Here is a 16,139-nt window from a genome sequence, read left to right as displayed (position 1 = left end):
CAACCATAGATAAGATCATGGATGCTTTTTTTCAGTGGGGTTGATCTAACGAGCATGGAAGCAAAGTGGGGGATGCGGCCTGGAAAAAGAAAACATTAGTTTTGAGATAAGACTCAGTGATGGGATGATGGGTAAAGCTTACTTGTTGTGGTTTGGAGAACCGAGGTTTCTTTCACGAGAGCTCTCCAAAGCAGGAGGGACAAAGGGGAGGACAACAGCAGAGATGAGACATGACATGGTGATGACTCGAGTGGCACGAGTGTCTGGAGCAGGACGATGGACGGAAAAGTGACGGATGGTAGGGCGGATGAGACGAGCAGACATGATGGCCATGATGAGATAGTAGAAGATATGATGGTTGGACTGTAGAAGCAGATAAACTGGTCTGGACTATAAGAATACCATCAGAGGGGTATCGCCATCTATATATAAGCTGGCGTGGAATATCGCGAGCCGCTGCAGCCTGAGAAGTGGAGTGAGTCTTTTGGATGTGGAGAGGCTGCGGGGTTTATCCCAGGTCCACCACGGAATTATGAATTCGACATCAGGCGATCAGGAGATCTTCGAGGATGCTAGAATGTAGGGATGATGGCCGATACGTCAGACGATGGCTGGATGAATGAAGGCTATCCTGAGGGCCACATTGCCGGGCTACATAGTCTAGTATTAGTTGGTCTCTGATGCTTCTCTCCAAACACCAGAAATCCAGATCGCCGGCATCTTCCTGTTCCGTCGCATCATCCGGAGATCCAATGCCGAATCACGAGGTGCAGCCAGATTTCAGTGTCATTTTGTCCCTTTGCAGAGGCACTTTGTTTAACCACACCACCCTCTCACGCCATCCACTGCCAATCCCTTCCAACAGCGGGGCTCTCAGGCACACGGGCCACGCCACCGGTAGTTGCAGTCATGATGAGGGCTGAGACTATCACCACGCTGGAGATCCTCATCCATGGATGCAGATGAAGTTTGGATGAGTCTTTAATTCTGTGCTGATGGCGGCATCGACTCATCCGAAGCAGCGGTGTGCTCTTGCAGATGCCACTTTTTAGGCGCTGCAATCTCACGATGAATCATGCCACTCATAACGAGTCAACAACAGCACCTCATCGGCCCCCGTTTGACATCATCCGCTATAAATAAATTAATAAATAGCTCCAATTCAACCACCTCAAACATCAGCCATTCCGCTGAAACTGCACAGCACTTATCTCAGACTCCATTCCATCCCCGGTGTCGGGGTCTCTTCGAGGCTAGAATGGATCTCTGGATCCACGCGTGAATCATCATCTTCTCCACGTAGATGATCTTATCTCATGGATTCCCTTTTCTTCCAGGCTATTCTATATTCACTCCAGCGCCGGTGTTGAGCTGAGCCTGAACTAGTTCCTCTGTCAGGTAGTAAGGCTTTCCAGCCCATCTGTGGAGTCTTAGATGCGGCCAATTCCCTGTTCGGTGAGCCAATCACACAGTCCAAGAGTTCGACTGTATGAGAAGATGAGAGGATGAGATGACGAAAGGAATATATTTATTCGATTGAATCGAGCTAAAATACAATATGAGGTGCTTGTTCAATCCAGCAGAAGCAGCGTGCTCAACACAATTGCAGCTGTCAGAATAGCATTGGATAGAGAGAGCAGTTGCAATAACAGAACAAATTCTATCATTTTAATCAAAAGCTGGGGAATTCCATATTTAATTGTAACTTAAACTACAAAAACTACAAATTAGCTGCATTAATCGTTGGTGTTGAATTGACACAATCAGCAAAGATCACGTGTTAGTCAAGCTCCGATCTTTATCTCCATCTCATCTCCATCTCCAACGTTTCTACTTTCTCCCACGCAAGCATGTCTTCCCATCATATTGCCATTGCAAAGGCCTCCTTCTCTGCGGGTCTTTTGCGCCCCGATCCCACCTCCGTTCCTCGCGACGAAATCACCGCGTTTCACACCTCCTTCGACAGGACGCTGTCGCATTGCTCCCCAGCAAACATCCAGGTTTGATCCGTCGAGCTCCTTTTTTTGCCTGTCGATGTCACCGGAATACTAAAGTTCTTGTCTCGTCGCCACGTGCTAGACTTGCAAATCATGGCTCCTCAACTATGTCATCTCGTCATCTAATCGGGTCGGCGTGTGGGCCAAATATCTCGTCGCCTTGTCCGGTTCCTTCACCCCGGTCGAGGATGGAAAACAGCCCACGCCGGCCGGGGCCACTCGTGTCAGCCTCTCGCCTAAGAGAAAACGGTTGCATATTCTATACCTGCTCAACGATTTGTTCCATCACACCAAATACCATCTAGACTCGACCGCCGCTTTTTCTACACTAAGTGGCTCGCTGCAGCCGTATATTGTGGAACTATTGGGGTACGCCGCATCCTACGATCGAGAAAAGCACCCCAAACACCACAGACGACTGGATGATTTGCTGGAAATTTGGGCGGATCATGGATACTATGGGGCCGACTACGTGGATAAGCTCCGGGAGGTGGTGAAGAGCTCGGCCTTGTCTGGGCCTGTCAAGACATCCATCGGGGTGGAGGAAAATAATACCGAGTCGACAAAGAAGTTCACAGGCAAAGACGCCCCGTTTATCATGCCATCAACCCATGGTGATCCTTCTACACCCTATTATGATCTCCCCGCGGGCAACCTGGTCCCCCACATCATTCCGGACTCGACAGTACCTCTCCGGCCGGATTCCATTCGACCACTGCAATTCCTGGCTGGACCAGCGGATGCCAAACTAGTGGCCGCACTCAAGACATTTATGAAAGATGTCGACCGGATATACGGACCAGGCAAGCCGGAGAAGAATGAGGAGGATGTCATCGACATTGATGACCTGGGACAAACGGTGATACGAGACGGAATTACCGGCGACATCCTCAATGGGGAAACCTACTACGGCTGGTCTCGAACATTCTGTCAACAGATGAAGAAGCGAAATCAGACCCGAGACTCGGGTGACTCTCGCCGAAGCTGGAGTCGGAGCCGGAGTCGGAGCCGGAGCCCCAGACGAAGACGCTACAGCGACAGCGCAGATAGCGACGATAGCAGACGCTCCAGATCCCGATCCCGATCTCGCAGACGAGATTATTCTCGATCGCGAAGTAGTTCCCGTCGACGCTCACGCTCCTATTCCCCACGCGGGCCGTCCCCTCCACGATCTTCTTTCCCTCCTCCTCACCAACCACAACACCAACAATACGTACCTCCACCAGGGATCCCTGTACCACCACCTGCACCTTTCAATTTCCCACCGGGTGGTGGCGCTCCACCGCATGGGTTCAATCCCAACATGGTCCCAAGTGCTGCCCCCCCACCTCCACCAAACTACCAAGGCCCCTGGCCACCACTCCCACCCCCACCGATGCCGACAATGGGCTTTCCACCAGGCATGAACCAGCCGGCATTTCCTCCCCCATTTCCAGTGCAAGGAAGTGCCTTTCCTCCAATGAATATGGGACCAGGTCATCCGGGTTATCACTTCCCACCTCCTCATTCGGGAAGTCCCGGGCCGGGTGCAGGGCACTGGCAAGGCGGGTATGGTCGTGGTTGGAGGTGATCTTATAAAATATGTATGATAATCGTATTACCTATCATAAAGAAACTATTAAATCATCTGTCTGTACCCAATTGACAACATCAATTCCTAGCCTATTTTTGACGAGAATAAAATAAAAGATACATGCCAAACCAAAAAGACCCGAGCAGAAAACCAACCCTCCAAGAAAAACACACTATCCAAAACCCCCATCCATCAACTCATCGAACCCTCAACCCTTCTTCGATGGAGATGGGGATGGAGATAGAGAAGGCGTAGCGGTAGTAGCAGCCACAGCGGCACTAGCACTCGAACTATGCTTCTTGGCGATCGCCTTGTCGAACATTTCACATGTTTTGAAGATATCCTTCTGCTGAACGTTAGTCACAATCACCATTAAGATCAAACAGATTCAACAGAATCAAAATCCAAAACAAGAATAAGGACTTACCGTAGGAGCCCCATGACAACACATAATACTCTCTTCGCAGAATTCCTCGGGATCAGAATAAGCCATTGGTTTACCTATCACATCATTAGCCATCTACAACTTTTCTCTTCTCTCCTTTCCCTTTTCAAGGCGAAACTGAAAGGGGCGGAGGGGAAACATACACTCCAACCCCAAAATCGACGAAATCTGAATCCCACCCACATAGGGTAGGATACTACCCAGTCCACCCGTGAGCTGGTCCCCAATCCCGTCGATAGACGTGCAGCACATTTTCGATTTCCCGGATGGACATGTTTCCGGTTTAGGGGTGTTTGATGGGGTGTGGACTGCGGCAGACGATGATTGGATCCGGGACGCGAGGGATGCGGGTTTGTGTTTGCTTTTCCCTGTGCGCGTGCTGGATGGGAGAAGGTGAGGTGTTGATGTGGACGGCGGCGTGGGCGTGCTGGATGGATTATACGGGGCGAAGAGCGGCTTGATGCTCGTTGGAGTTTTCTTGGGCGTGGGCGTTGGACTATACGGCGAGAAAGATGGTTTGGAGCTCTTTGATGGTGTGGGCAAATGGGTTGTTGGTGAAGGGATGCCCAACAATGGTGGAGTTGTTGTAGGTACATTCAACGTAGTGGATGTTGTTTCGTGGCCGACTGGGACAGCGGCCGCGAGAACAAAGCTGGATGCGCAGGCGAGAAGGACAGAAGGACGCATTTTGGCTGATGATGATGATAATGAATGACTGGGTAGTTTGGATAAAAGAAAGTAAACACTCAGCGAGTGTGGTGAAAAGAATGACTTGCGTTCAGTTAGTGAATTTAGAAATTCCAAGGATAAAGGGAATTAATGAGATGAAAAGACATGAGGAAACGAGATAAACCAGGAAAGGGAGAAGAGAAAGGGCACAAGGAGAGCCAACTTGAGGTTAGGGTTGACTATCTCCTTGATAGAGCATGGCTTTTGTTTACTCTAGTTCTGTCAGTTGCCAACAAGGAGCATATAGGCCGTGACTGGAATGTGAGAACAGTATGTATCAGGTTGTGGATGGATGGAATGTTCCGATCCTCGCACGAGACTTGGTCAATTTGACTACCATCCATGATGCATGACAATGTTTAATGCCATGTAGTCGATTGACACCTGCATATAAAGTCTTCCTAGACATCAATCAAGACCAATATGTAGACATAGTCATGATAGACCAGTCTTCGGCAAGTGAAACATCCCTTGGGCATTCCTCCAAGACAGTCTCGAAACCTTTTGCTGTCTGGCTTGATGATCATCAGTAAGGGATAGACTATTAAATCTTAAGTTTAGGATGTTGTTGCGGTCGACCAAGGCCTTCGTCCAAGAGAAAAGTCCACAGCTGTGGCTGGATTGATTATCGTACATATATCCGATGGCTCGAACCCGAGCCAACATAATCATAAAAGCATAACATCATAACGGGGATACAAACCATCCGAGGGAATCCAGAACACAGCAAGAGCAATACTAACACACAGAGAGAACAAGAATTATCGTACAAACGCTCCTTCGCAGAAGGCTTACACCACAGCAATCGGGCCCAGACCGTGCAACAGGTGATGATGGAGGGTAGATGGGAAGAAAAAATTGGTTGTATTGCTGTCCGAAGATGATATAGCGAACAGCCACAATCGAGAAGAATGGTGAAAGTAAATGAGTGACAAGAAGCGAAAGGTCGGACATAGACATGGGGAAGGGGCAATTTTGGTGACTTTTTTTCCTGTTTTGAAATGGATTTTGAAGCGGGGGATAGCAAGGTGAAAAGTAAAAGCGTAAAATCAAATTGCTCGAGTTAAAACCCCATGAACCGAATGAATCAGATGCCAGCAGGAATCTGAACCAGAAGGTTGATGTGCCTTGACTCTGATGAGCTCGAGGGGAAGGATATGTCCGAAAGGGGACAATATATCAAACCAAAAGATGGACACAGGATCTTTCAAAGGAGCGAAGTCAGTGACTCAGTCCAGAGACAGCACACTCATTGCCTTCAAAGCATCGATTCGCTGTCGCTAGTAATTCCAAGAAAAGCGCTCGCGCTGATAAGCCATGAAACGCCTGAAAGACGATAGAGAACGCAATGTCTCACGGGTCACTGGTCTCCTCATCAATCACCAAAAAAAAAACTCCACATGGAGGGCTGCCACCTCCTCTATAAACCGGTTGGTTGTCGACATGAAACATGAAACGTGGTCGCCAGTCGTGTATCGGGGGCGTTATATAAATATGTCAAGGCGCTAGTATGCAAAGTGGTATCGATCGGATCATATAACGTGTCAAACAACCAACATGTCGAAATGAGATGGGCGATCAAAACGCTGGCTTGGAGCCAGCAGTATTCCCGGGTGGACTGCTTTCTTCGGAGCCATAGGAGCTGGGAGGGCCTGCAGATGTGGGAGCAGCAGCCTGACGAGCCAGCACGCCGCTGGCCGAAGCACCACTGTTACCGCTGGTGTTGCTGCCACGACTGCTGCGGCTGACAGGCGAAGCACTACCTTCTTCCATCTCCATAAAGGTGGACATTCGACGCTGAGTGTATTCGAGCATGACGCGGTTGTAGTCTTCGAGCGAAGTACGGGGGTCGAGGGGTCTTGAGTTGTCGACAGCGTTGTTACCAGGAGGACGACAGCCTCCGCCGTCGGTGGGGAACATTTGAATATTTCCAGATTGTTGCATGGAGGCCATGGTGTATAGAGATGAGTCTAATGAAGCAGGGCTGTCAGTCGAAATAGTCCAACTCCATCACTCCATCTCTTCGCGAACACATTTCAGTCGACGATCCACATCGTGTAACCGAGGCACAACCCGCGGGGGGGAAATCCAAGGATGCCTGATGGGAAAGACGATGCGAGGGGAATCCTCGCCGGGAGAAGAGGACACGATGGTATTTTTGGAGTTTTCTTTTTTTTTTTTTTCCTGGCTCACCTTTAAGGAGTTAAGGGCGATCAACTAAGAAGATGCTTAGTGAAAGGGCTGAAAGTCTAAGAAGTCTATATGGAGATACGAAGGGATAGACAGGATGGGAGATGCCGGGGGGCAGAGAGCAAAAGAGAAGAAGTTTGGCTGGAAGAGGATGAAGTGAAGTCGAAGAAGACGAGGAAAGCACGAGGAGCAGCACCAGAGAAGGTATAAATCAGTGCAGTTTGGATATGAAATCACTATCAGACGAGCAGCGAACAGTTTGTCTCACCTAATGGGAAACGATATTATTATTTTTTCCGTTTTAATATTTTTTCATTTCAGTTATTTTATTTTTACAAAAAGAAAAGACTCCATAAAAACGATCAGAATCCACCGCTGCAATGGAGGGAACACCATGACATCATCTGCTGTCTGGGGATCCATCGGCGACATCATAAAGCCTCGATGCTCGCAGTCGACATCACCCCATCACTCGATCTCTCGATCCTAACATCATTAGTCGGTCAGTGTACACGGTAGTCCAAACTAACCAGGAAAATTAAATATATAAATTAATTAGAGGAAAAAGAGAAGAAAAAAAACGACAAGACAGTCAGTGGAAATGAAGTCACTCCAAGGGGGTCAACCACTGCGACTCCACCCGATGGCGTTTCCGATCGACATTTCGACTTTTTGCGCCAGAAAAGTACCAAAAGGGCTGTTATTTTTGCAAATTGGCCTGTTGTATTTTGCTTCTCCCTTTTCCCCTCTTTTCTAATTTTTTAATAATCAGAAATTTTCCATTGCTATGAAAATAATAAAATTTTTCCTGTGTCCCTGCAGATCGAGGTCTGACAGAGCTCTGATTGCTCTGTGCTGGGACAGACAGGCAGACTAGCCAAAGTCACCGGGACAGCAAAGTGGATATTCCGCGCGGAGACGAAAAAGGCTGCAGTGACCGCAGATGAGGTTGAAGCTATTCAACTAGGTGCAGAGATAGTGATGGACTAGTTCGGGTCGAGTATGTATGGACAGAGTGTGTAGGAGTAGCCTCATTATCCACAGTCTAGACACGCAGTCCAGACATATTCGGTGGTTATTGTGGCGTCATTCAAACCTACGCGACCTCCCAATCTGGCATATTCGATGTCCATCGAAGGAAATGGCAGAGAGAAAAGAAAGGGAAGAAAAAAAAAAGATGGAGCTTCGGTCGAGGTGGATTCCCCCCTCCTTGCGGAGTACATCGAGAGCCGACTGTCTAATGAGATGTAGTAGATAGACAAGGGGGGTGGGAGCTCAGCAACAGCAGCTCCAACAATGTGGATGAACAGGAGACGCTGCTGATCCAACGAGAGAGTGCGAAATGCGAAATCGCCAGTCGATGTTGGAGATGAATGCGAAGAGGTTCGGCGCTGGTGGCGATGATTTGTTCGTGCGCAGTGGAGAGTGCCTGAGGCCGTCAGCCATTGACGTCATTCTATCGAGATAGAAGTCGAAGATACCGAGTACTTCAATGTGGAAGAAGATGATAGATGGATAGTTTATTTCTACTTCTGTCTGTTGTTTAGATGTACTTTATACTATGTGCTATCCTGTACTTTTGTATATGTAGGTGGAGATGTCTTCCACTCATATCAACCTCATTCCTAACAAAATGATAGACTCGATCTGCATATTCTACGTGGATATCCAAGTACTACTCCACAGAGTAACAATCTGCAGTGGTAGCACATATCTCATCATCAGTGGATCATTCAAGAACACCACAGAACAACAAGTGGATATCGATATCGTATACATAGTACTATATATGCATCAGGTTGATCAACACCAACTAACCCCCATGCCGGAATTATATAGCATCCTCCCGTCTGCATCTGATGGTCTAGAACATAAGGTAAACCCTCCGTTGCAACACTAAAGCATAAAGACTGCCCGATGAAATCAGAGATAGACACACATACACAAAGAATGAAAATTGAAAAATACCCCCGAACAATCGTCAGCCCTCGTGGAACGTTATCATCGTCATATCATCCCATCATAATCCCTGGACATCGGACACTCGGGATACCAAGTATGGTATGGGAGTGGTTACATTGTCATTGGGGTGAACAATTTATTTCTCCACAACTAAAGGCAAGGTACAAAGTATCCAGTCGATGAATCCGTCACATCCCCTGGGAAATCTCAACCCAGAACACGACGACAACGTGGTTGGCCCACTGTCCAGCGAAGAGGGCCCTTTTGCTTGGAATGATATCACTTCTTCTTCCTCTTTCGTCCTAATATTTCGGCACTTGACAGATCATGACCATCTTAGCAGTTGGATGATGTCGAATCGACAAGAGACTGCAGCGTAACGTCATGCACTGTAGCGGAGGCTTTGGTTACATAGTACTGGCATACATCTCATCTTTCCCCCTATGCGATAGACCGCACATCGCTTCCCTTCATAGGAAATAGGAAAAGAAAGGGTCTCGTCATGTCATCTCGTTGTCCGCCCAACCTCGTGTGGCAAATACTCTGTTCATTTCTTTTTCCGTCAACGAAAATCCATCGGTCCATGGGTTTCCCTCATGATCCATTCCAGACTTGACTCTGCTTGGTTCACTCAATCCGAGACAGTGGGATAGCCACAGACACAGTGGTTGATGATATCCACTTCCATTGTTCACATGGTCGATGATAATCTCTACTCCATGTCAGCCTCTGTTTTCTCCTCATTTTTATCTTTTTGACTTGCCGTTTTCCGCTGGTCTGTTTTGCGATCGACCGACGTCTGTCCTTTTGGCAGCCCTTGGGTCTTGGGTCTTGGGTCTTGGGTCTTGGGGTCTTCAGGGTCCAGCACATCACCATGATGAGTTTCCACAGAAGCTCTCTTTTTCCGACTATTAGCTATCCTTAGTAGCTTACTTTTTTTGAGGGGAGAATTGTAGAAAATGTTTCTCATTGGCGAGAGGCTATACTACCTGGAGATACCGCAGAGAGTACCGACTCTGCGCTCGGTGCGAGGCGAGGGATGAGATATCCATGAATCCACCATGAAAAAATAACTACGCAAATCTCGCTCTTCCCATGACGTGACTATCTTTCAAGGCCGCTTTGCATTGCCTGCTTCAAAAATAAAATAAAGCAGTAAAAAAAGTAATGAAAAAAATCTAAATCCTATCAGGGAAAGGGTAGATACACTAGTACACGACACAGTTTCAATTTGGACATTATTATAATTCATGCTCATGCTCATCACACGTAACCTGCAGAGACACACAAAGTCGGTCAGGAATTATTGAAAAAAGCAATTTCCAAATGCGGAGAGGACTTGATAGCCATGGGGAGAGGAGAGGAGATATGACGTACCTTTTCTGGCGCCCTGGAAGAAGAACCGGACAACAAACACCTGCAATCCGGCCATCGACACCATCATCAGTCCCTCAATCACGCTAAAGTTGAAGATTCGACGCTCCGTGCTCCGGACAGTGCTGAAGTTGCGGTTCTCGCGCGTCCGGAAGTACTTTTGGTTCCGCGAAATCGTCGACAGCTGGGCAGACAGCTTGAAGATGGACTCCTCAAGCGCCGATGCCTGCTCGGGGCTGGCTCCTTGTTTGGAAGGCAGCTGAGCGCGTTCCTCGTGTTCAACCTGTTAACGACCAAACCATCAACGTCAGTCCATTATCACTCATAACTAAACAGGGAGCATATGTGGATAAACAGAATCATCCCCTTGCCATCACCCGTCATCATTGTAAAAAAACCGGAAAGAGAGGCCATACCGCAATCTCAAAGTCCACATATTTCTCCGCAAAGGTGGACATCTCATTGTTGAAGCAGAATTGGTACTCGCCAATGCTCTGAGCCGTGAACACAAAGTCGCCTTGTCGCTCCTTGGTATCCGACATGATCACCTTACCACCCGGACCGGTGACCGAGTAGTCAACATCGAAAGAACCTCCGGATTGCACCTAGATCCAACCATTATCAGCCATTTACTTTCCAACCATGTAAAGCCCACTCCGTAAATCACATACCGCAAAGTAAAAGGCAACCTTCGAGTTCAACTGGTCAACGTAGGTGTGGAAGCAGGCCTTCTCGTTGGCTTCGAGCTTGTAGGTGAGAGCGGTTGCCGAAACGGTCGACACCACCGTGGCCAAAAGGCCAATGACCAGAGTTGCAAAATGCATCGTAAAGCTGAACGAACGGAAGAGCGAGAGAGCCGATATCGCGACCAGGACAACTCTCCTCAAGATGTGGTTTGATCGAAGGGAAACACGCGATCTATGAATGGGTCAGGAGTTGAGGTTTCTGGACAGCTGTGTGTTCCGCCATGTTTGGTTTGTTTGCATCCGTTGCGGCCAGACCATCCACAGCTCCGTGTCAACTAACAATAAGCTACAACTATTAAACGCTACTGGAAGGATATTTAAACAATGAACAAAGAATTAGACGAATAAATGTATTGCCTTACATTACTGGCAGCTTCAGTGCTAAATAAAGCAATATCAAGCAATGTAAAGCAAGATAAGCAAATAAAACAAGCTATTTCATTCAAATTTATGGTCTTTGTCAATATACCAGTGTTGCTTAGCAGGTATACAGTATTTTCACAAGCTTCGATAGCAGTATGCCCTCCTCCATAAATGGGAACCCCCTCCAACCTAGAATGCAAGACACCACATCAACTCCACTTCTATCGAATGAAGAAAGACTCGCTTCGGTTCCAAAAGCTCCGGTTCTTATTTACATGGTCGAGACCCAGGATATCGTCTTGCTCACTCGCGATATCCGAGAGTATATCATCTAAAACAGTCGAATTAGTCTCATTCCCGTATCCCATAAAACAAAGATCAAACTTACCCTCTTCGATATAGCGCGGGCTAGAGTATAGGTTGCGAGGAACAACTGCAAATTTGATCTTCTCAAACTGCTTACCCTTGATACCGGTCCGTTTCGACAGCCTCTCCTTTGTCTGCTTGAAGATCTCTCCCTGTCACGCATTAGAAAAACGCACGCTTAGAGAAAGCAATGATGGTCCACTTACAGGCTTGACAACAAACTTGAAAGGCACGCCGTGCGGCTTGCTCGGTTCCCGGTCAAAGTTGAACGCATTGATCGTCCTTTCACCTTCCTCCATATGTGCCTCTTCTTCTGGTATTTTCTCGGCATACAACGTCGAAAACTCATTGATACCGATGATCCGAGAATCCTCCTGAAGTTCCTTGTATATCTTGCCGCTGTGGGACTCGAAGACTCTCAGGTTTTGAATGGCATCATCGTCAAGGTTTGCCTTCTTCTGCAATCCAGCCAGGAGATCGGAAACAGTTCCTTCACGGGGCACCAAGACCTCAATAACTTGCTGCCATATCCATGAGCATTCTGCTTGTTTAATATGTATGAAAAAGCTTACCTCTTTGGTGATACCCTCAGGGAGCCACGTCACTTTCAGGCATTTCTTAGACTCAAAGTCGCTCAAACTCGTCTCCAAAACCTCATACAACAGCGCATCCGGACGGTGTATGCTGTACCCGTAACCACCAATTTGACCACTCAGAATCTGGAACAATGTCTGGTTTGCCTGGTTGGGGTTCCGCTTGATAAATGCTTTCGGCTTTCCAGTGCTTGCAAGGACGGGAGCAAATCGCAAATGTGTGAAGTCCACCCCAAGATGTTCCCCAACCTTCTTTGAGAACTGATCATATGTCATTTTTCGGCTAAGAGTCAGCGTAAACTCATCACTGTCGCCACCCCTAATGGGAGCGAAAGTAATGTTTATCCTGTTCAGAAGGTAATCATAGTATTGCCTTGCGTCGGGATACAATGCGGTAGGGGGCAGCTCCGAGTCTTTGACTGTTCGCTGGAAAGCGATGATGTCGCCATCCTGGATTTCAGACTGCTGGAAGGTCTGCTTGGGTTTCATAACATCAATCATGTTGTGTTTGATTTCCTCAAAAAGCATAAACTCCGTGCCAGCAGGCCAGTTCATTTTCTCCAGTATCGTCGGTGCGAGATCGGCAACTTTCTGGTTCTTGCGGACATAGACCGGGCCAACTCCAGTCAAGGTTTGCGCTGCAGCATCAAAATGTTTCAGGAAGATAAGAACGGAGTTGTTGCTATCTGGCCATGAGACCGTTCCATCGGCGGAAAGCTCGCCAACTTCCATCCACACCCTGAACGCATTTCCTTTCGTGCCGAATCTACTGTATGCTTCTTCGACAGTCATCTCTGGATCTTTGATAACCTGGTCAGGCCGAGTAGTCTTGTTTTGTCGATTCACCATCACCCAGAACCGAATCTGGCTTCCTTGGAGACCCTTTTCTTCCGCGAGTTGTTCCGCAAACTCCCCAACCTTCTGGGCTCTAAGGATTCGGTATTGCTTGGCTAGGGCTGGGTCACCGGCTGGCAGTTCGAAGCTCGTTAGATCAAACCCATGGTGGGATTGGAAAGACTCTTCTGTCAGGACTCCGACGTTGATGTACAAGTGGGCCTCTTCTCTTTCCTTCTTCCTACGGGCAGCTTCCACGCGTTCCTCGACCAATCGTTTCTCTTTAATCTAGTCAGTAAAAAGGGTAAAGTGAAAGCAGTACGGTTCCATACCAATGTGAGAAGGAACATCGTCCTGTGTAATGGGCAGAAGAACATCATCCAGTCTCGTCTTTCGGACATAAACCAACATGTAAGCATTCATCGACCGCTTAGTAGACAATCCTCGGGTGTAAGGCTGTCGGACACCGGTCGCCCCGTTCGTAAGCTCGTATTCACCACCGTAATTCTCATCAAGAACCTCCTTGTCCGTGGCACGGGTCACTCTGTCGTCGTCAAACCGATACCAATGTCCATCTTTGGTGGGCTTCAGGAAGGCATAATAATGACCAGCATTAAAGTCACCACTGTGCACCAGTACACCATGTAATTGATAGATCCAAGATTCGGACTTGTCGGCTTCATTGGAGAGGTAAGGCGTTGCATCAAATTCCATTGGGAAAGCATGTCGGTCATTCAATTTCATCATCGCATCACGGTTAATATCGTACTCGAATCGCTTAAGGTGCAGATGAAGGACGGGCGGGAAACTTTCGAAAATGACACCCTTCTTAGCGTCTTGCAGCCCATACGGTTGGCCAGCATCGTATTTGTTTTCACCTTCAAGAGTTTCCACCTGAATGTAATCTTTGAAACTGTCATCGAGTGTCTTGTTGCCTCTTACGTTGAGCTGAATGTCCCAAAAGTCCTCCACGCGAGACGATTCATAATCAACATTGATGCAAGAAATGTAGGTTTTCGTTTTTCCAACGAATAGGTCGGGCAGGGCTTTTTCAGCGGGGGTGCCCTTCATTCTCTCCTCTAGCCGTTCCATGAGCTTTCTCGAAAGTTCCTGGACATCCTGCTGCTCGAAGATTTGCCTCGATTCCCAGCCAAAGGATGCCGTGAGCTCGGTTGTTGAGACAGAGTTCTCGCTTGTTTGCAGGTTGTTGAACAGTCGCTGAAGAGTCCAAGCACTGTTGTCCCTCGAGGCCTCGGTCTCTGTCGGAATTTCGTAAACGGCCTTGGAAACAGTTATTATCGTAGCGTAAAAAGACAGAGATGTAGGCACATACCTTTCTGAAAGAATTGGTGAAATACAGAGACTGTAGGAGAGAGTTAAGGTAGCAAGTCGCACCCTGGTTCTTCAATCCAACCATTCCGGTCTCCTTCTTTGAATCATAGCTAGAACAATCAGCATTGCGATGACTGGGGCCAAACGAGGAAAACATACTTTTGGAAGCTGTGCCAAAGCACACCAGTCGGGTCTTTCACAACACGAACATAAGCTGTGATTTTCGCCTCTTCATTCTGAACCAGGGGCGATCCTCGATCTTCCCACGACATGCTGAAAAGTCTTCGCAGTTCGCAGAATCGTGTGAAACCCCAATCCCCCTCGTCCGCGTTAAATCGGTGGGTAGCGACTAGATAGAATGAGTAAGAGTTTTATAAATTCCAGGCGTATTGATTTGCGTACCATGAGACATGTATATAGAGGGATCGTTCACATTCGATAGGACTAGGGCAAACTGCACGCAAGCGTACCAATTCTCTGGCGGGTCCTTTTCCCATGCGTGTTCCAGATAAAACGAGGCGTGCTCAACGTGGTTTCCATAGGGAAAGAACAGGATCCGCCTGTTGCGACTGTCAGAGCCGTGTCTTTCCAACGCTGTACTTAGAGCCAAGGTTATCTACCTACCATGGGGAACCCCCGCATTCGAAGACCGGCCCATGTTCCTTGCGCTTCAGATTGCGCCAACCCTGAATGTGCCATGTGTGGTGTGTCTCTTCCAGTGTCTCCAAATCCGGGTCTTTGGGGAGAATCCGCGCCATCATTGCTGCATCTATACCAAATCAAATTAGAAAGAAATCTTGAGAACGTTTGGTCGGCACGAATATCTCCACTGCAGAATCTGCGGATCCGGAGCAACTGCCCGGAGTTCTCTTTTGAAATAGCAGGTATGGGACTATCGGTTGGGTTGTAAGGGGGTGGTGGTGGTGAGGGCTCTTACGGTCGTCTGCAAGAGGCTCTGGCTCTGGCTCCTCTGAACCATCGCGGGAGACGACGACAACGTCGGTTCTGTCATTATTATTTTGATATTGCTCGTATTCATCGACGAGCATATCACTGTCCGCGACCTAGAGGAGCAAAGAATGCGAAGTTAGCAGGTTTGCTTTCGACTGACATCAGAGCCAACCCATGTCAGTTCGGCTATGGTGCGGGCAACACTCACGTTGTCCATGTAGAGAAAAAAAGTGTGTTTTCACACACTTCGATCGGAAAACACCCGCTTTGAAGTAATAGGTAAAAAAAGCGATGAGGCTAAGATAGGGAAAGAAAACGGAGTATCGGGACACGTTCTGCCAGGAAAGGAGAGAGACGGGGTAAGAAAGTCAGTAGTGAGGGTTTGCGGCGCCGGTATGAGGCAATGGGTGCCGAAAGAGAGTTCTGGGCTTGCAGCAGAAAGAATTCCAGCAGGTGAAGCTAGCGGTGGCGGAGTTGCTGTTTCGTTTGGGCGGGACACCAAAAGACCGTTAAAACCCACGGAAGAAAAAGAAGCCCTCGATTAACGGTATCCTAACTAACGACTATGCAGCTGGAGAGGGTGGGAAAGCTCTGTTAGCGGGGCATTCCTGGTTATTCTTAGGCGTATCCATGAACGATGGATTATTCGAAGACATCTGCAGCTTCTTTGTTCCCCAAGTCTGA

At 48.0% G+C, this 16,139-nt stretch overlaps 6 protein-coding genes across 6 annotated transcripts; 1 reads left to right on the top strand and 5 right to left on the bottom strand.

The window, feature by feature from the left end:
• Positions 1-45: 45 nt before the first annotated feature.
• Positions 46-324, bottom strand: ASPWEDRAFT_114897 (uncharacterized protein; the record flags this gene model as incomplete). Its single annotated transcript, XM_040828531.1, has 2 exons — positions 46-79; positions 143-324. 2 exons carry the CDS (start codon positions 322-324, stop codon positions 46-48), a joined length of 216 nt encoding a protein of 71 aa, XP_040686662.1.
• Positions 325-1,850: 1,526 nt separating this feature from the next.
• On the top strand, positions 1,851-3,567 carry ASPWEDRAFT_115831 (RNA polymerase II-binding domain-containing protein; the record flags this gene model as incomplete). Its single annotated transcript, XM_040828612.1, has 2 exons — positions 1,851-2,000; positions 2,080-3,567. 2 exons carry the CDS (start codon positions 1,851-1,853, stop codon positions 3,565-3,567), a joined length of 1,638 nt encoding a protein of 545 aa, XP_040686661.1.
• Positions 3,568-3,672: 105 nt separating this feature from the next.
• On the bottom strand, positions 3,673-5,001 carry ASPWEDRAFT_600363 (uncharacterized protein). Its single transcript, XM_040838494.1, has 4 exons — positions 4,908-5,001; positions 4,159-4,786; positions 3,998-4,071; positions 3,673-3,919 (listed from the first exon to the last, which is right to left on the bottom strand). The coding sequence occupies exons 2-4, from the start codon at positions 4,700-4,702 to the stop codon at positions 3,779-3,781; spliced, it is 759 nt and encodes a 252-aa protein (XP_040686660.1). The 5' UTR covers positions 4,703-4,786; positions 4,908-5,001; the 3' UTR covers positions 3,673-3,778.
• Positions 5,002-6,138: 1,137 nt separating this feature from the next.
• Positions 6,139-7,017, bottom strand: ASPWEDRAFT_43022 (uncharacterized protein). The gene has a single exon (XM_040835932.1). It carries the CDS (start codon positions 6,695-6,697, stop codon positions 6,323-6,325), a length of 375 nt encoding a protein of 124 aa, XP_040686659.1. The 5' UTR covers positions 6,698-7,017; the 3' UTR covers positions 6,139-6,322.
• Positions 7,018-10,159: 3,142 nt separating this feature from the next.
• ASPWEDRAFT_174409 (emp24/gp25L/p24 family protein) lies at positions 10,160-11,094 on the bottom strand (the record flags this gene model as incomplete). The annotated part of the gene is made up of 4 exons (XM_040831222.1): positions 10,160-10,170; positions 10,274-10,553; positions 10,687-10,875; positions 10,942-11,094. 4 exons carry the CDS (start codon positions 11,092-11,094, stop codon positions 10,160-10,162), a joined length of 633 nt encoding a protein of 210 aa, XP_040686658.1.
• Positions 11,095-11,368: 274 nt separating this feature from the next.
• On the bottom strand, positions 11,369-16,073 carry ASPWEDRAFT_43017 (ubiquitin-specific protease UBP15). The gene is made up of 11 exons (XM_040835931.1): positions 15,664-16,073; positions 15,442-15,568; positions 15,129-15,273; positions 14,907-15,064; positions 14,664-14,853; positions 14,506-14,614; positions 13,505-14,453; positions 12,318-13,453; positions 11,952-12,266; positions 11,768-11,897; positions 11,369-11,710 (listed from the first exon to the last, which is right to left on the bottom strand). The coding sequence occupies exons 1-11, from the start codon at positions 15,670-15,672 to the stop codon at positions 11,601-11,603; spliced, it is 3,378 nt and encodes a 1,125-aa protein (XP_040686657.1). The 5' UTR covers positions 15,673-16,073; the 3' UTR covers positions 11,369-11,600.
• Positions 16,074-16,139: the final 66 nt, after the last annotated feature.

Source organism: Aspergillus wentii (genome assembly GCF_001890725.1).
Source record: "Aspergillus wentii DTO 134E9 unplaced genomic scaffold ASPWEscaffold_6, whole genome shotgun sequence".
Classification (NCBI taxonomy): domain Eukaryota; kingdom Fungi; phylum Ascomycota; class Eurotiomycetes; order Eurotiales; family Aspergillaceae; genus Aspergillus; species Aspergillus wentii.
Note: the sequence above shows the minus strand (reverse complement) of the source record. Positions and strands in the feature narration are given on the sequence as shown.